General features: G+C 42.5%; 1 protein-coding gene across 1 annotated transcript in view; it reads right to left on the reverse strand.

Moving 5' to 3' along the window:
- The window catches only part of ADAMTSL3 (ADAMTS like 3), a 374,428-nt gene that overhangs the window by 299,151 nt on the left and 55,046 nt on the right, over positions 1–20,231 (reverse strand). Inside the window, exon 3 of the mRNA XM_061179848.1 lies at positions 15,412–15,531. Coding sequence (XP_061035831.1) covers positions 15,412–15,531 — 120 coding nt within the window. The remainder of the gene's footprint in view (positions 1–15,411; positions 15,532–20,231) is intronic.

Consider the following 20,231-nt stretch of genomic DNA (forward strand, 5'->3'; position numbering starts at 1 on the left):
TGCCTGAAGAAGAGAGACCACAACAGAATGCAAGCCCTGGCATTCATTTAAGAGAAACACGCGGAGGGAGGGGCAAGATGGCGGAAGAGTAAGACGCGGAGATCACCTTCCTCCCCACAGATACATGAGAAATACATCTACACGTGGAACTGCTCCTACAGAACACCCACTGAACGCTGGCAGAAGACGTCAGACCTCCCAAAAGGCAAGAAAATCCCCACATAGTTGGGTAGGGCAAAAGAAAAAAGAAATAACAGAGACAAAAGAATAGGGACGGGACCTGCACCAGTGGGAGGGAGCTGTGAAGGAGGAAAGGTTTCCACACACTAGGAAGCCCCTTCGTGGGCAGAGACTGCGGGTAGCAGAGGGGGGAAGCTTCGGAGCCACGGAGGAGAGCGCAGCCACATTGGTGCGGAGGGCAAAGCGGAGATTCCCGCACAGAGGAGCGGTGCCGACCAGCACTCACCAGCCCGAGAGGCTTGTCTGCTCAGCCGCCGGGGCGGGCGGGGGCTGGGAGCTGAGGCTCGGGCTTCGGTGCTAGCGAGAGGGAGTCCGGGAAAAAGACTGCAGCTGCCAAAGAGGCAAGAGAATTTTTCTTGCCTCTTTGTTTCGCGGCGCGCAAGGAGAGGGGATTCAGAGCGCCGCCTAAACGAGCTCCAGAGACGGGCGCGAGCCGCGGCTATCAGCGCGGATCCCACAGCAACAGGGACGCAGAGGGAAAAACGGAGAGATTCCCGCACAGAGGCTTGGCGCCGAGCAGCACTCACCAGCCCGAGAGGCTTGTCTGCTCACCCGCCGGGGCGGGCGGGGGCTGGGAGCTGAGGCGCGGGCTTCGGTCGGATCCCAGGGAGAGGACTGGGGTTGACTGCGTGAACACAGCCTGAAGGGTCTAGCGCACCACAGCTAGCCGGGAGGGAGCCCGAGAAAAAGTCTGCAGCTGCCGAAGAGGCAGGAGACTTTTTCTTGCCTCTTTGTTTCGCGGCGCGCAAGGAGAGGGGATTCAGAGCGCCACTTAAACGAACTCCAGAGACGGGCGCGAGCCGCGGCTATCAGCGCGGACCCCAGAGACGGGCATGAGCCGCTAAGGCTGCTGCTGCCGCCACCAAACAGCCTGTGGGCGAGCACAGGTCATTCTCCACACCGCCCCTCCCGGGAGCCTGTGCAGCCCGCCACAGCCAGGCTCCCGTAATCCGGGGACAACTTCCCCGGGACAGCGCACGGCGCGCCTCAGGCTGCTGCAACGTCACGCCGGCTTCTGCCGCCACAGGCTCGCCCCGCCTCCTCCGTGCCGCTCCCTCCCCCCGGCCTGACTGAGCCAGAGCCCCCGAATCAGCTGCTCCTTTAACCCCGTTCTGTCTGGGCGGGGAGCAGACGCCCTCAGGGGACCTACATGCAGAGGCGGGTCCAAATCCAAAGCTGAACCCCGGGAGCTGTACGAACAAAGAAGAGAAAGGGAAATCTCTCCCAGCAGCCTCAGAAGCAGCGGATTAAAGCTCCACAAACAACTTGATGTGCCTGCATCTGTTGAATACCTGAATAGACAACGAATCATCCCAAATTTAGGAGATGGACTTTGGGAGCAGGATATATTAACTTTTCCCCTTTTCCTTTTTTTTGTGAGTGTAGATGTGTATGCTTCTGGGTGAGATTTTGTCTGTATAGCTTTGCTCTCACCGTTAGTCCTAGGGTTAGGTCCGTCCGTTTTTTTTTTTTTTTTTTTTTGGCTTAAAAAAATTTTTTTTTCCCTAATAAATGTTTTCTTAATAATTTTTTCCTTATTTTCTATTTTTAAAAAAATTTTTAATAAGTTTTTTCATATTTTTTATTTTAAAAAATTAAAAAATTTTTTTTCTTAATAAATTTTTTCTAAATAATTTTTTTTCTTATTTTTAGTATAAAAATTAATAAATCTATTTTTAAAAATTAAAAAAAATTTTTTTTCTTAATAAATTTACTCTTAATAATTTTTTTTCTTATTTTTTATTATAATTGCTTTATTTTATTTTATTTTATCCTCTTTTTTTCTTTCTTTCCATTTTTTCTCCCTTTTATTCTGAGCCGTGTGGATGAAAGGCTCTTGGTGCTCCAGCCAGGCATCAGGGCTGTGCCTCTGAGGTGGGAGAGCCAACTTCAGGACACTGGTCCACAAGAGACCTCCCAGCTCCACGTAATACCAAACGGCGAAAATCTCTCACAGATCTCCATCTCAACATCAAGACCCAGCTTCACTCAACGACCAGCAAGCTACAGTGCTGGACACCCTATGCCAAACAACTAGCAAGAGAGGAACACAGCCCCATCCATTAACAGAGAGGCTGCCTAAAATCATAATAAGGCCACAGACACCCCAAAACACACCACCAGACGTGGACGAACCCACCAGAAAGACAACATCCAGCCTCATCCACCAGAACACAGGCACTAGTTCCCTCCACCAGGAAACCTACACAACCCACTGAACCAACCTTAACCACTGGGGACAGATACCAAAAACAACGGGAACTACGAACCTGCAGCCTGTGAAAAGGAGACCCCAAACACAGTAAGATAAGCAAAATGAGAAGACAGAAAAACACACAGCAGATGAAGGAGCAGGGTCAAAACACACCAGACCTAACAAATGAAGAGGAAATAGGTAGTCTACCTGAAAAAGAATTCAGAATAATGATAGTAAGGATGATCCAAAGTCTTGGAAATAGAATAGACAAAATGCAAGAAACATTTAACAAGGACGTAGAAGAACTAAAGAGGAACCAAGAAACGATGACAAGCACAATAAATGAAATTAAAAATACTCTAGATGGGATCAATAGCAGAATAACTGAGGCAGAAGAACGGATAAGTGACCTGGAAGATAAAATGGTGGAAATAACTACTGCAGACCAGAATAAAGAAAAAAGAATGAAAATAACTGAGGACAGTCTCAGAGACCTCTGGGACAACATTAAACGCACCAACATTCGAATTATAGGGGTCCCAGAAGAAGAAGAGAAAAAGAAAGGGACTGAGAAAATATTTGAAGAGATTATAGTTGAAAACTTCCCTAATATGGGAAAGGAAATAGTTAATCAAGTCCTGGAAGCACAGAGAGTCCCATACAGGATAAATCCAAGGAGAAACACACCAAGACACATATTAATCAAACTATCAAAAATTAAATATAAAGAAAACATATTAAAAGCAGCAAGGGAAAAACAACAGATAACACACAAGGGCATCCCCATAAGGTTAACAGCTGATCTTTCAGCAGAAACGCTGCAAGCCAGAAGGGAGTGGCAGGATATACTTAAAGTGATGAAGGAGAAAAACCTACAACCAAGATTACTCTACCCAGCAAGGATCTCATTCAGATTTGATGGAGAAATTAAAACCTTTACAGACAAGCAAAAGCTGAGAGAGTTCAGCACCACCAAACCAGCTTTACAACAAATGCTAAAGGAACTTCTCTAGGCAAGAAACACAAGAGAAGGAAAACACCTACAATAACAAACCCAAAACATTTAAGAAAATGGGAATAGGAACATACATATCGATAATTACCTTAAATGTAAATGGATTAAATGCTCCCACCAAAAGACACAGACTGGCTGAATGGATACAAAAACAAGACCCATATATATGCTGTCTACAAGAGACCCACTTCAGACCTAGAGACACATACAGACTGAAAGTGAGGGGATGGAAAAAGATATTCCATGCAAATGGAAATCAAAAGAAAGCTGGAGTAGCAATTCTCATATCAGACAAAATAGACTTTAAAATAAAGACAATTACAAGAGACAAAGACGGACGCTATATAATGATCAAGGGATCGATCCAAGAGGAAGGTATAACAATTGTAAATATTTATGCACCCAACATAGGAGCACCTCAATACATAAGGCAAATACTAACAGCCATAAAAGGGGAAATCGACAGTAACACAATCATAGTAGGGGACTTTAACACCCCACTTTCACCAATGGACAGATCATCCAAAATGAAAATAAATAAGGAAACACAAGCTTTAAATGATACATTAAACAAGATGGACTTAATTGATATTTATAGGACATTCCACCCAAAAACAACAGAATACACATTTTTCTCAAGTGCTCATGGAACATTCTCCAGGATAGATCATATCTTGGGTCACAAATCAAGCCTTGGTAAATTTAAAAAAATTGAAATCGTATCAAGTATCTTTTCCGACCACAACGCTATGAGACTAGATATCAATTACAGGAAAAGATCTGTAAAAAATACAAACACATGGAGGCTACACAATACACTACTTAATAACGAAGTGATCACTGAAGAAATCAAAGGGGAAATCAAAAAATACCTAGAAACAAATGACAATGGAGACACGACGATCCAAAACCTATGGGATGCAGCAAAAGCAGTTCTAAGAGGGAAGTTTATAGCAATACAAGCCTACATCAAGAAACAGGAAACATCTCAAATAAACAACCTAACCTTGCACCTAAAGCAATTAGAGAAAGAAGAACAAAAAAACCCCAAAGCTAGCAGAAGGAAAGAAATCATAAAGATCAGATCAGAAATAAATGAAAAAGAAATGAAGGAAACAATAGCAAAAATCAATGAAACTAAAAGCTGGTTCTTTGAGAAGATAAACAAAATTGATAAACCATTAGCCAGACTCATCAAGAGAAAAAAGGAGAAGACTCAAATTAATAGAATTAGAAATGAAAAAGGAGAAGTAACCACTGACACTGCAGAAATACAAACGATCATAAGAGATTACTACAAGCAACTCTATGCTAATAAAATGGACAACCTGGAAGAAATGGACAGATTCTTAGAAATGCACAACCTGCCGAGACTGAACCAGGAAGAAATAGAAAATATGAACAGACCAATCACAAGCACTGAAATTGAAACTGTGATTAAAAATCTTCCAACACACAAAAGCCCAGGACCAGATGGCTTCACAGGCGAATTCTATCAAACATTTAGAGAAGAGCTAACACCTATCCTTCTCAAACTCTTCCAAAATATTGCAGAGGGAGGAACACTCCCCAACTCATTCTACGAGGCCACCATCACCCTGATACCAAAACCAGACAAAGATGTCACAAAGAAAGAAAACTACAGGCCAATATCACTGATGAACATAGATGCAAAAATCCTCAACAAAATACTAGCAAACAGAATCCAACAGCACATTAAAAGGATCATACACCATGATCAAGTGGGGTTTATTCCAGGAATGCAAGGATTCTTCAATATACGCAAATCAATCAACGTGATACATCATATTAACAAATTGAAGGAGAAAAACCATATGATCATCTCAATAGATGCAGAGAAAGCTTTCGACAAAATTCAACACCCATTTATGATAAAAGTCCTGCAGAAAGTAGGCATAGAGGGAACTTTCCTCAACATAATAAAGGCCGTATATGACAAACCCACAGCCAACATTGTCCTCAATGGTGAAAAACTGAAACCATTTCCACTAAGATCAGGAACAAGACAAGGTTGCCCACTCTCACCACTATTATTCAACATAGTTTTGGAAGTGTTAGCCACAGCAATCAGAGACGAAAAAGAAATAAAAGGAATCCAAATCGGAAAAGAAGAAGTAAAGCTGTCACTGTTTGCAGATGACATGATACTATACATAGAGAATCCAAAAGATGCTACCAGAAAACTACTAGAGCTAATCAATGAATTTGGTAAAGTAGCAGGATACAAAATTAATGCACAGAAATCTCTTGCATTCCTGTATACTAATGATGAAAAATCTGAAAGTGAAATTAAGAAAACACTCCCGTTTACCATTGCAACAAAAAGAATAAAATACCTAGGAATAAACCTACCTAAGGAGACAAAAGACCTGTATGCAGAAAATTATAGGACACTGATGAAAGAAATTAAAGATGATACAAATAGATGGAGAGATATACCATGTTCTTGGATTGGAAGAATAAACATTGTGAAAATGACTCTGCTACCCAAAGCAATCTACAGATTCAATGCAATCCCTATCAAACTACCACTGGCATTTTTCACAGAACTAGAACAAAAAATTTCACAATTTGTATGGAAACACAAAAGACCCCGAATAGCCAAAGCAATCTTGAGAACGAAAAATGGAGCTGGAGGAATCAGGCTCCCTGACTTCAGACTATATTACAAAGCTACAGTAATCAAGACAGTTTGGTACTGGCACAAAAACAGAAATATAGATCAATGGAACAGGATAGAAAGCCCAGAGATAAGCCCACGCACATATGGTCACCTTATCTTTGATAAAGGAGGCAAGCATATACAGTGGAGAAAAGACAGCCTCTTCAATAAGTGGTGCTGGGAAAATTGGACAGGTACATGTAAAAGTATGAAATTAGAACACTCCCTAACACCATACACAAAAATAAACTCAAAATGGATTAAAGACCTAAGTGTAAGGCCAGACACTATCAAACTCTTAGAGGAAAACATAGGCAGAACACTGTATGACATAAGTCACAGCAAGATCCTTTTTGACCCAGGTCCTAGAGAAATGGAAATAAAAACACAAATAAACAAATGGGACCTAATGAAACTTAAAAGCTTTTGCACAGCAAAGGAAACCATAAACAAGACCAAAAGACAACCCTCAGAATGGGAGAAAATATTTGCAAATGAAGCAACGGACAAAGGATTAATCTCCAAGATTTACAAGCAGCTCATGCAGCTCAATAACAAAAAAACGAACAACCCAATCCAAAAATGGGCAGAAGACCTAAATAGACATTTCTCCAAAGAAGAGATACAGATTGCCAACAGACACATGAAAGAATGCTCAACATCATTAATCATTAGAGAAATGCAAATCAAAACTACAATGAGGTATCATCTCACACCGGTCAGAATGGCCATCATCAAAAAATCTAGAAACAATAAATGCTGGAGAGGGTGTGGAGAAAAGGGAACACTCTTGCACTGTTGGTGGGAATGTAAATTGATACAGCCACTATGGAGAACAGTATGGAGGTTCCTTAAAAAACTAAAAATAGAACTACCATACGACCCAGCAATCCCACTACTGGGCATATACCCTGAGAAAACCATAATTCAGAAAGAGTCATGTACCAAAATATTCATTGCAGCTCTGTTTACAATAGCCAGGACATGGAAGCAACCTAGGTGTCCATCATCGGATGAATGGATAAAGAAGATGTGGCACATATATACAATGGAATATTACTCAGCCATAAAAAGAAATGAAATGGAGGTGTTTGTAATGAGGTGGATGGAGTTAGAGTCTGTCATACAGAGTGAAGTAAGTCAGAAAGAGAAAAACAAATACAGTATGCTAACACATATATATGGAATCTAAGGGAAAAAAAAAAAAAAAAGAGGTCATGAAGAACCTAGTGGCAAGATGGGAATAAAGACACAGACCTACTAGAGAATGGACTTGAGGATATGGGGAGGGGGAGGGGTGAGATGTGACAGGGTGAGAGAGTGTCATGGACATATATACACTACCAAATGTAAAATAGATAACTAGTGGGAAGCAGCCGCATAGCACAGGGAGATCAGCTCGGTGCTTTGTGACCACCTAGAGGGGTGGGATAGGGAGGGTGGGAGGGAGGGAGATGCAAGAGGGAAGAGATATGGCAACATATGTATATGTGTAACTGATTCACTTTGTTGTAAAGCAGAAGCTAGCACACCATTGTAAAGCAATTATACTTCAATAAAGATGTTAAAAAAAAAAAAAAAAAAAAAAAGAGAAACACGCATTTCGTAGCAGAGCAGAGAGGGGGGCCCACTTGCTTTCTTTCATCCAAGGATTGAGGGTGACACAGTAGAATGACTGGAAGTGACCTAGTCTCAAAGTGTTTGAAGACCTGGAACATCTCTGGGCAGGGACTGGCCAGATCTCAGAGAGGAGAGAAGTCTGGGCACAGCCAGCAAGGGCCCTGTCTCTCAGCAATCCTGACTGCAGTGAGGGACGTGTAGGGGATACTGCACTTGGGACCATTTTGAACTTCACCAGCTTGTATCTACCATTTAACCCACCTGATGAAAGTGATTTAAAAAATGACACGGTATCCCAAAAATGAGTCAAGGAAGACAGCGTTAGAAGAGGAAAATGTTTGCATGTTTCAGAGGCTGGAACTGACTCTCCATTTAACAGACCTAATTCTTTTATGCTTGAGCACGAGCTGATGTGTGAAACGCTCGATGATAATGAAATTCAGACTCCACGTGTGCCAAAGTCGATCAGAACAGCACGTACGGTTGCGTGCACAGTGTTCGTGTATTTGCAGGGCGCCTGAACTAGGAATCGAGGACAAGTCATTCCAATCAGTGTGTTCTTGTCTTCTCCTAACAGACCATGAGCTCGCCTCCTCATTAGATCTCTAAATCTTTGGAATATCGAAGGAGCGTAACTACATTTGACCAACATTACTCACTAACAAAGGAATGAACTATTCAAACTCAAATGGCTCGCTGCTTAAAAACGTTTTACACATAGGCCAGAAACAACACAGAAAACTCTCCTATGTGGAGAATATGTGATCTAGATCCCCAAAGACAATGACAATACCCTATATGTCCGAGGGCTAAGGCCATTTCCCTTCACTAGAAACTTCAGAAGTTGGTATATACTTCCCAAGTTAAAAACTATTACATAAATAACTTGGAAACATCAAGTGATATTTCTGAGGCCTGCCAACAGTTTAACCACAATGAAGCTCCCGGCCAAGATATTCATGAAAAGTTCGGAAGAAGTTACTTTGAGAAAGATGGACTCACAGCAAACAGATTTCTTGTCCTTAGAAAGAATGCATAAATCAATAATTAAATAAGGAAGAGGAAAATTTGGTTTGTCATAATCGTTGAAGAAAAAAAGACATTTAAAAGAAGTTTAGAAAGAAGACTACACAAAGGCTTCATTATTAATATATTATTGTTACGACTCGTATTAAAAATTCATTCAAACATTGCTCTCATACTTTTCCTTCCCGCAGATTAGATGTAAAAATGTCTTAACTGAGCTTCAGGGCAAAGAACAGGCACTTGGCTTTGCTACTGCCTGGCTGTGTGATCTTGGGTAAGACACTGTTCCTCTCTGGGGCTCAGATTCCTCACCTGAAAAAACAGAGTCCCTAAACTTCCTTCCAACTCCGTCATGCTACAATTCCAGATGCCTGTCAGGGCTGGGCCGCACATCCAGCCCTCTACCTCCCTGGTGATGGAAACAGTAAAGAAAATACAAATTGGAGAGGCGTTTTGAAACGAGAAATCACACAAGTAAGCAGTCAACGGCATCCAGGGGAGGAAAGCAAAGAATCAACTATGACTCCATTGATGACGTCGTAAGGCCTTAGGATTCTGACAAACACAGAATTTTACAAACATAGCATTTTACAGATGTAGAATGATTTGCACCAAACCCTGGATTTGACTTCAGGAAAGGAAGTGAAATTCTTGAAAAGGATGCCCATCTAAGGTGAGGGGGGGTGTGGAAGTAAGAGATACTGGAAGTCAGATTTTAAGAGCTAAAAGGAGGAGGAGGAAGCAGCAGGAGACAATAAGAATTTGGAAATCAAGGTCGCTGAAAGCAACGGTAGATCAGAGTATAGCTAACAGCAATGTTAACTTGAAAAAACATCTTGAATCCACTTAAACGTGGGCAGAAAGAGACAAAACAAATGCCAGATCAGCCAGGGGCTCCTTACCTGGAGTTACAGGGGAGACAGAAGGTAACAGTGGAGAAAGGATGATGGGTATAGACAGTATAAAAGGACCTCTGTGACATGAAATCAAGGTCGTTCTCTTCCAAATGTCCGCAAGCTTATGTTAGAATTTACCCTAGGTTAGTTTTAGGAAAGTCAGAACCTACCACTAAATGAACACCCAGCCTTATCCCACATGCCTGGAATTCAAGTTAATGCTTTGGGTGTTTTTTGTTTTTGTTTTTGTTTTTGTTTTTGTTTTTGTTTTTCAGCCTTTTGATGCTTTGTAGCCTAAGGTGGCAAGGTAGACATTACATCAACATGTGCACACGAAAAGACAATCCTTGGACCACAGGAAAATGCACATGGGCATGAATTTCTAAGTGTGCTTAACTCCCTTTATCCCACCACGGCTGCCCACAAGGAGGAAGCACATTATAGCCAATCCACAAAATCTGGGAAGATGTACCTTCCACATTTCCCTGCACCTAACAAACGCTAAAAAAATAAGACACAAAAAGAAAAGAATATTTGTGCAAAACAAAGAGTTCCCCTAACATTTTTTTAAAAAAAAAAAAAGAAAAGAAATGACTTTCAACGGAGAAACACGAATCCTGGGACAGACTTTTAAGTCAGTCCCATGACAACTCATGAAGCCCCACGTCTAAAGCTTCAGTGAGCTGAAGGGCAGGATGGGAAGACTCGCCATCCTCTTTCCCAGAAAGAGACTTAGGCAGACACTGAGCAGCTCTCAGTTCTGCCTCATTAGCGATGGGAGAAAGAACAAACTGCAGAATTCAAGACTCCACTTCCTAGAAACGGCCAACACTCAGCTGCTTGCCTGTGAACAGGTCCTCTGGGGGACAAAACTCTAAAACCACCATGAGGAATGACCAAAGAATCTACCCCAGAGGCTGGCTGCCTAACAAGGCTTTCCACCACAAGCTCCTTAGCAAGTCATCCCAAACTAACACATTTTAACTACCTTGTACCACGGATGCAACCGAATGTCAGAACGCTTTCATTCCAAGGATCTGCTCACTACACGGGAAGTCGGTGCCATTTTCATCTCTGCTATCACGTTTCACCAGAACTTGAAAACAATGTCATTCCTACTGTGATAATAATTCTCCCTATAAATGCTATCAGAATGGTTAATTCCAAATTCCCGAAGGAGTTAAGAATGAGCTGATGAAGCAACCCATGAATATGAAATCATTCCCTTGGATCTACTAATGTCTCCAAAGCCCTATTCACCGTAACAGTGGAATCGGGATTTTTGAACAGAGATAATTTTCTAGGCGATTCTTCTGAGAGAAGCAACTGGATGTATCTCAGAGTCGGGGAGCCTGAGGTGTGGAGTGTAAGTTTTAGTTTTTTTCACATAACCATCCGGGTGTCCTTGAGTAAGTCATTTGCATATTCAGAGGCTCTGTTTTCTTGACTTGTAAAATGAGGCATTTGAGCCAAAGTCTCCACCAGTTGTAAAATTCTATGATTCTCTAAGTAACAGTTTACTGCATTGCTGGGCAAGCCTGCCTCGATAATCAGAATGATCCAATTAACACTCTGCAATGTAGGATAATCATTTTGTAGTTTCGAAAAATAGACTATTTTGGGGGGAAGGATTTCGGATCATGAAATACGGTCGCTTTGTTTTTCAAGACAAATGAGGCATCTGCAGCCCAAAGATGTTGGATAACTTTGTTAAATTACAAGCCAATTAGTGGCAGAAGCAATACGAAGGCTGTCTGACTAGTCCTGTGTGCACTGAACCGCACTGCTACCCAGTTGGCTTCAGAACGGCTTTCTTCACTAGAAGCCACCTCAGCCCCCTGTATAATCCACAGTGTGCCTTTTATGTGACTCATTAAACACAGCCTACATCACAGCTGTGCTTTACTGGCCTCAGGGTTATTAGTTTTCCAGACACCTAATCCAGGAGACATTTGAAGAGTGACCTGAAGGTCTTCATGAAAATACACCAGAATAAAATACTTTAAAAAGTCCTACAGGCTATATAAAAAAATAAAATTCAAAAAAAAAAAAAGAATTTACTGTATAACACAGGGAACAATATTCAGTATTTTGTAATAACGTATAGTGGAAAATAACCTGAAAAAAATAATAAGATATATACACCCGAATCACTTTATTGTACACCTAAAACTAAGACAATATTGTAAATCAACTATACTTCAATAAAAATGTTCTTAAATTTAAAAAAAAAAAAAAGTCCTACAGGGGTCGTCGAAGAGAGCGAACACACCATCTGCTTGCTTCCCATTTTATCAAATGAGTATTTGATAGGTAGGAAGTTCCTAGTGAACCCAGTTTTGACCCAACAACTTCAGTAACCAGACAGCAGCGCCCGCAGCATAAGCACTTTTGTCACTCTGATTTCAGGCCGTTGGGACAGCAGGACAGTGCCTTTGGCACATACTCGCAAACTCCACAGGTAGGTGTACTTAAGCGACATGACAGCACAGACACTGACTGCCCTGGGTGGCAACTCACACAGACCTATACCTATTTCTGACCATGAAATGCCAGCATCTGCTGGGATGGAACAAAGGCTACTCTGGAAAACCGCCTCCACCACACTCCTGGTATGGAATCTTTGGAGGTGCTGCCCTGAAAACCTTTGAGGGACAACCTGGGAACTTCTGTGCAAGAGCAATGCTGCATGCCACCCAATACGCTGCGATCTGTTCCAATATGAGACAGTTCGTTCCAAAGAGCGCAAGAGACAGACATTAAACCCTAAATTATGTTGGATCCAGCAACTTGGTTGAACCCTTCAGACATCATGATGTGTGAAAGAAGCCAAACACAAATGAGTGTGTGCTGTATGATTCCATTTATATAAAAAATAAAAGTAAAAACCAAAACGAATCTATAAGAGTGATAGAATTCAGGATGGTGGTTACTTCTTGGGTGAGGGATATTGACCAGAAGGGGCCCAGGGAGCTTCCTAGGGTGCTGGGAATGTTTAATTGCTGGATCTGGGTGGTGGCTACAGAGGTGTAAAGTTACTTAAAAACTTACCAAGTTCTACACTTCAGATATGGGTGTACTTTACTATATGCTTGTTATACCTTAATAAAAAATTGAACATATTGTGTGAGGTCCTTTGATATTAATGGAGAATATGCTTCTTCCTTTTCTTTAGCATAAGAATATCTGAGATTCTCTGAATTGAGTCTTTGCAAATAATACTACTAGCAATAACAATAGCTAGATTAAGGGCTTATATGCTCCAGAACCTGTGCAGGGAGACATATGAATTATCTCCTTTAATCCTTAAAACATTTCCGTGAGGTTGACACCATCATATATTTCACAGATGACAAAACTGAGGCACAGAGAAGTGAAGTAACTTGTCGGAAGTCACACAGCAAATAAAACATCAGAAATGGAGTTCAAATCCAAAGCAGTCTGACTCCTGAGTCTATGTTCTTAGATGTTCTTCACATTTTATGGTATGTTACAGGATAGGGGGAGTTTTCAAACTGAGTCATATTTGATCTAACTTCTCCCCTGAGCCTAAGAAGCTCCCTGATATGACAGTGCAGTCTGCACACTCAGCATTAAGAGAAAAGAGAATCAAGGCTTGGGCTGATGGGTTATCAGTCTCTAGATGATTACATTCTTGAGATTCATTCAACAGATACACCTAGTTTGGTACAAAGGCCTATTTTCTTTGCCTTTAGTAGCAGAGGGTAGGTGCTATTATTGGCTTGTTATAGTTTGACCTTGTTCCTTTCCCTTAAAAGAAATACACAGTGGGGGCCAACACAGAATGTTTTCATATGCTATTCACTGGGGCTCTCTGGAACACTGTGTCCCAGGACAAAATTTCCACGGCGTGCCACACACTTTTAACATCTGCTTTAGGCCTTTTGGAAAGACTAAAGGGGCTTACTTTCCTCTTTTGCTAGCTTTTATATTGTTATTATATTAAATATCATTTATCTGCAGAACCTGGAGAAGGAATCAACCACTCTTTAATTAAAAAACACGGAGCTCGTGATTTTCCAGACACTCTCTTCTATCCTTCACTGCCTCCTCAGTTAGTTTCTCTGAAGCTCTCATATGAAAACCTGTTAGAGCATTAATTTCTTGATTAAAAGGAGCCATAAATCATAGGCCCTCTAAAAATCCGTCAGGGAGAAGGTCAAAAAGCAATGTGATGGTTTAGGCCCTCTTAGCAACCAGGCCCAAATGCCTGTCCAAAGGATTAACTGGGGTCTATAACATGAATATCGAATCATCTTCCACCCCACCCCTGCTCCCCGTAATAACTATTTGTGGACTCGCTATTCGGGGAACTTAAATGATCGATGTTGACAATTTTGATAAAAAAAAAAAACTGGTCTCATCCTACCCCTGCCCCTGACTACCTGGATAGCATCCTGCTCACAGCTGGGTGCACTGGTTCACAGCCTGCCCCTCACTCCAGTCCCAGCTCCACAGCTCAATGTACCAAGCACAGGTCACTCATTAGACGCTGAGGATCAAAATCAATGGTGCCTCCCCCTGAGCTGGGATACAGAGCATCCTGCAATAGATGTCCCTACCCGCCCTCCACGCTCCATCCTTCGTCAACCAGTTACGCTGCCTGAGACTTTAATCCTCCTCCCAGCCTCATCTGCACTCTGCCCACCTCCAAGCCAGCCTCAGAGCCGTGTACAACTCCCTGCTGTCACACCTTACATCTACCCATGCTGGCAGACTGACCTTCCCAGAGCTGCTCCTTCCGAGCAATATCTTTCACCCCCTAACTAGGCCCTGCGCGACTCAAGCCAGAACTCACCAGCCTTGACCACAAAGATCAGGACAGCACAGCGGACCTCGGTCCCTGGGCCATCTTCCTCCACCCCGTCATGTCCCGTGAGAAGATATTCTTGCCCCATTCCTCACCCACACTTGGCCCCTTAGGTGCCAAGGTCTACCAGATCTTTCAGCATCACTCATCATCCTAAATCCTAGCACAGTTTGCACCACTGCCTCAGAAGTTCAGGCCCTATCAGCTAGAAACCTCTGCCTTTGGCAAAATTGACATTCTCTGTTTCAAACAGAGTTGTGAGTGATTTCAAAGACATATGTCATCTTCCATGCTGTTAGGGCATCAATGTGAATCGAGAATGGAGGGTCACAGTCGCGAGTGTGCGGTTTCCGCATCTCAGCCAAGCATGGCCTCCCTCTCCAGTCGGGTTTCGTGCAGTGATTTAAACACACACGCATGTGCACACACACGCGCCCTCACACAGAGGCACGCATATGTTTTCCCTTTCTGGAAAATGGGCTTGGAAAAGAAAAGTTTTGGTGCTGGTAAAAGAAATAAAGTAAGAGCTAAGAGGGCAAAGAAAGTAAAGCTTAATCAGAAAACAGAACTTTTGGTAACTTCAGAATTACATGATGAATTTGGCAGTAGCTGAAATGAACGGATTTAAATATTTATATTAATATGGAAATATTTCTGATGAAAATAAGAGAATGTGTCACTCAAGGCAATGCCCCAACCAGAGCGAGAACCACACACTGTGCAGGAAGCTACATGCAAGCGTGAGCAGCCCAGGGTCTTGGGGTCCTTCCTGGTGTAATGGGTCTATTATATAAGTGGTGCCAAGGAGGAAATATAATTATTTTGAAGTTATTTTTGAGAAACTGTTTCCTGCCCATTGGCAAATGGCAAAGCCAAAAATAGGCTCTTTAATGAAGTTCTTACCTGGTCGTCATAGCGGTACGTGAGGAACTGCTCTCCTGTTGTATCTTCCAGAAAACTTCCCTGAGGGGAGAGTGCAAACTCAGGAAGGAAATAGGCCCCAGGAGACTTCTCTGCTGTGGTCTGAAAGGCAAGATCACTTGGTTACAAATAAGGCCCCAGTAAGGACTCCCAACAGGCAGTCTCTGAAAAGGGTGAGTCCAAGAGAATCCACCCACTAAAAGGCTGTACCAAGAAAAGGGAAGTGCCTATTTACAATAGCCTAGACACGGAAACAACCTAAATGTCCCTTGACAGACGAATGGATAAAGAAGACGTGGTACGTATACACAATGGAATATTACTCAGCCATAAAAAAGAATGAAATAATGCCATTTGCATTATTTCAAATGGCATCAGACCTAGAGATTATCATACTAAGTGAACTAAGTCAAACAGAGAAAGACAAATACCATATGATATCACTTATACGTGGAATCTAAAATACAACACAAATGAACCTATCTGTGAAACAGACACAGACTCAAAAGACACAGAGAACAGACTTGTGGTTGCCAAGGGGGACGGGAGTAGGGGAAGGATGGATTGGGAGTTTGGGATTAGCAAATGCAAACTAGTATATATAGGATAAATAAACAACAAGGTCCTACTGTATAGCACAGAGAACTGTATTCAATATCCTGTGATACACCATAATGGAAAAGAATATAAAAAAGAATGTATATATATGTGTATATATACACATATATATCTGTATATATATATATGTATAACTGAGTCACTTTGCTGCACAGCAGAAATTAACACAACATTGTAAATCAACTATACTTCAATAAAAAATTTTTTAAAAAAGGGAAGTGCCCTCTCTTGGCAAAGGCCATGTGAGACACACGAGGTATCTGTGTTGAGGGGCTGTTAGACCAGGATAGCACCCTGGGCCACCTCAGATCAGCTCACACAGTATTTACTCCCTGACACCTGTTTCTTCCTCCTGCCCACAACCTTCCAGCAATGCAGCCACAGTGAGGTTAACTTGCTTAAGTTCTGTTGTTACAAATCCATTGTTTCTAGGATGTGCTTTCTTTCTCTTTCCTTTTCTTTCTTTCTTTCTGTTTTTGATCGTTTGATGAAAGAGTGAGAAACAAACTTATTTTTTCCATACTATAACAGAAGTGCATGTTCCTTGCAGAAACTTTAGAAAATTTAGATGAGTGCAAAAGAAAATAAAAACCGTCCATAAATCCTCCAACCTATAATAACCACTTTTAATTGTTTTGATGTATTTCCTTTGAGACTTTTTTCTCATAATGCTTTGTATGTTTATATAAAAAAATCCAAGATTAAATAAACATGGATTTTGCAGAAAGACTCCATTGGATTCAAGGAAAGCTCATGCCCTGGCATCTGAATCGGCAGACGTAAGCCCCATTTGTTGGGGTCAAGGGGAGACAGGAAGGACATCATCTGCTGGAGAATATGGCTTGGACACAATGGCCCAATGGACTTGCTACCAACACTTGCCATGCCCCCATCCAAGGGAAGCTGGAGCATGTAGAGGGCTTATCCGGATCACTGCCTTGATTGGTTCAAGGAGGAACGAGATAAAGGAGATGGAACCCCCAGTGCTTAGCCCCACATGATCAAAAACATGGGTCCATGACTCTGCCTCCAACAGGGTACCTCACTCCCCCTGCTCCAGAAGGAGTGAGCAAGAAACAGAGTGAGAGGCCACGGGTGTAACTCCGAGGAAATCATCTTCTGCAAATAGGAGGAGTGGGGAATAAAAGTACCCCTCTAACACCTCTGCTCCACCGAGGGTCACAATTCCAAACTGCAGCAGGAACTGTGGTTAAAGCAAAAACAGCCATTTGAATGCTACACGTTAAAAAAAAGAAATCAAGATGTGATAGCTTTGTTAAGGCACTTTGAACAGATAAGTCTGTGTTTGGGTTAGCCCTACCCTGTTCGAAGAATTTCAAGATTTTCTCATTAAACTTCATTCACATGAGGGGCTCAGCACCAAGCGAGAGACAGGAATCTTCCCAGAGCCCTGCAGCCCCACATCTCCTTTGCCCTCCTACTGAATGGCTTGCTTGAGGCCCAGTGACTCCTACCTGAGTGCGGGAAATTGGAAAAACGCCTGTGGATGTTCTATCTGCTACACTGTGAAGCCACCCTTGACACGGGTCTGTCACCCCAGTGTTCAGACCACCACCGGGTGCTCTGTGGAGGGTTTTCTCTGTTATGTCACCTTCCTGTGGGGAGGCTCTGCTCTAAAAGTTAGCATGGTCACCCTGAGGTCCACAGCAAAGCCACGGTGTCGAGAGCCTGGAAAGGAGGTCTGATCAGGCCCAGGCAAGGGCACAGAATACATCTGTCAGACCTGGCCGGCCAGCTCTCTGACAAGTACTGGAGATTGTTCCTAAGTGACCTTGGGAGGAAAAGGAAGGGGAGCTAATGCCACAGCCTCCACAGAGACAACCGGACTCTCACACGCTTTAGCAGTGTTCTATGGGGCTCTGCATGAAATATCAGAAAAAGAAAAAAGTCTTCCTGGTAGTAAAGCTTTCCAGCCCTCAGTATTCATTAGTGTGGGAAAAAAACAGCAGACACTTATGACTTGATTATAACTATAGCTGATTACCTTCCACTTTGTGAGCCACTGTTCCAAACTTTACATTGTATTTATCAGGGTTTAAAAAGGTGAGGCGGGAATAAAAACTTCCACCTGAAAATAAGCGGTGAATTTGATGGTCAAATGTATGTCTCTGTATGTTTCCTAGGAAGTTTGAGTATGTGTAAAAGTATCGCTCTTCTCACCAAGGATAAAAATACATCTAGGTAAACCTCAGGGCCAAATTTTATATAACTGCTGGCAAAGAATGGATTCTATCTTAAAGTAATTCATGGACACTGATTGCCAAAATGCTTAGCGAAGAATCGACAAAAGTTAGTTGTTGTTGTTGTTTGCCTCTATTGGCTTCAGAGATGGTAGAATCATAGTTTTAAAGGCCTGAAGAGGCCTTAGAAGTCATCCAGGTCAAACTCTTTTTTTTTTAGAAATGAGTAAACTAAGGCTCTGAAAGTGAAGAGACTTGCCAAACACCACAGAGCAGGAGCCAGGGCTAGAACATGTTAGTGGCCATGTGCAAAGACACAGATCGTTTTACCAAAGAGTGGGGGCTGGGAGCAGCCTAGGATCAACACCTGAAATCAGCTCCCTGAATACACAGGGCCTCCCAGTGTGATGCTTATCTTCAGTTGACCATACATTCAACACATATTTATTGAGCACCTACTACATGCCTGAAACTGTTCTAAGTACTATGAATACAATGACGTACAAGAAAGATAAGGTCCCTCTTTTCATGAAGGTTATACTCTAGTGGGAAGAGACACATAATAAAATAAGCAAACAAATTCATAAACAAGAAAATTAAAGCTCTAAGTGCTATAAAGGAAATAAACAGGGGGATATGAGAATAAGGTTGGGAGAGGGTTGTTTAACTTTAGATAAGAAGATCAGGAAGGCATCCCTGAGAAGACAAGATTTAAGCTAATTCCTAACAGGTAAGAAGGAACCAGTCATTCAAAGAGCCAAGGATGAGCATTCATGATGAAAAGAAGAGCAAGTGCAAAAGCCCTAAGGTGGGAAGCAGGTCAGTGGGACTGCAGATCAGAAAGGAAGTCAGTGCGGCTGGATCCAGTGTGAACAAGGAAGAGAGTGCATGAAATGGAAATAAGAGAGAAAGGAGGAGCTGGGACATTCAAAGTCTTACAGGTCATGGCAAGGAGTTGAAGAACTATAGATTTCAGTTAACACTGACTGCTTTGTGGAGGATAGGTTAGGAGGATGCAAGATGGAATCATATAGATCAATTAGAAGGCCGTTGCACTAATCCAGTTGAGAAGGGATGATTCTTTTGACTGGGAGGATGGCCGTGGTGAAGGGGAGAGGTAGACAGACTAGAAGTTACTGACGGATGAGAAAAAGCAAGGCATCAAGGATGACTTCTGGGTTTGGGCTTGAGCAACAGGCTACAAGAGATTCAGTATGAGGGACTTTGCTGGTGGTCCAGTGGGTAAGACTCCGCGCTCCCAATGCAGGGGGCCCAGGTTCGATCCCTGGTCGGGGAACTAGATCCCACTTGCATGCTGCAACTAAGAGTCCGCATGCCACAACTAAAAGTCCGCATGCCGCAACTAAAGATCCCGCATGCTGCAACAAAGATCCCGCATGCTGCAACTAAGACCCAGCGCTGCTTAAATAAATAAATAAATAAGAGATTTAAGTAGTAAGAAGAAAAGTTCTTTAAGGAAAAAAAAAAAAAAAAGATTCAATGGGTTGGTTGCCCTGAGGCAGGAAGGGATCTGCTGGGGAGGGGCAGAGAGTTTGGGTCTGTTTGGGTCACATGAAGTCTGAGATGTGTATGAGACATCCATCCATGTGGAAAGCTTGAGCTGGCTGTTCAACATGCAAGTCTGGAGCTCATAAGGGAGGTCTAAGGCTAAAGACAGAAATTTGGAAGACGTCGTTTTCATTTCCTACACATATATATTTACAGCATCATACTGGAAAGGACCCTCCCTAGAGAATGAGTTTGGCGGACAAGAGGGCTTTGTCTGGAGCCCTCAATAATTTTAATAACTGAGGACTTCCCTGGTGGCACAGTGGTTAAGAATCCACCTGCCAGTGCAGGGGACACGGGTTTGATCCCTGGTCCGGGAAGATCCCACGTGCCGCGGAGCACCTAAGCCCGTGCACCACAACTACTGAGGCTGCGTGCCACGACTACTGAAGCCCGCGTGCCACAACTACTGAA

The sequence above is a fragment of the Eubalaena glacialis genome, chromosome 2 (genome assembly GCF_028564815.1).
Source record: "Eubalaena glacialis isolate mEubGla1 chromosome 2, mEubGla1.1.hap2.+ XY, whole genome shotgun sequence".
Lineage (NCBI taxonomy): Eukaryota > Metazoa > Chordata > Mammalia > Artiodactyla > Balaenidae > Eubalaena > Eubalaena glacialis.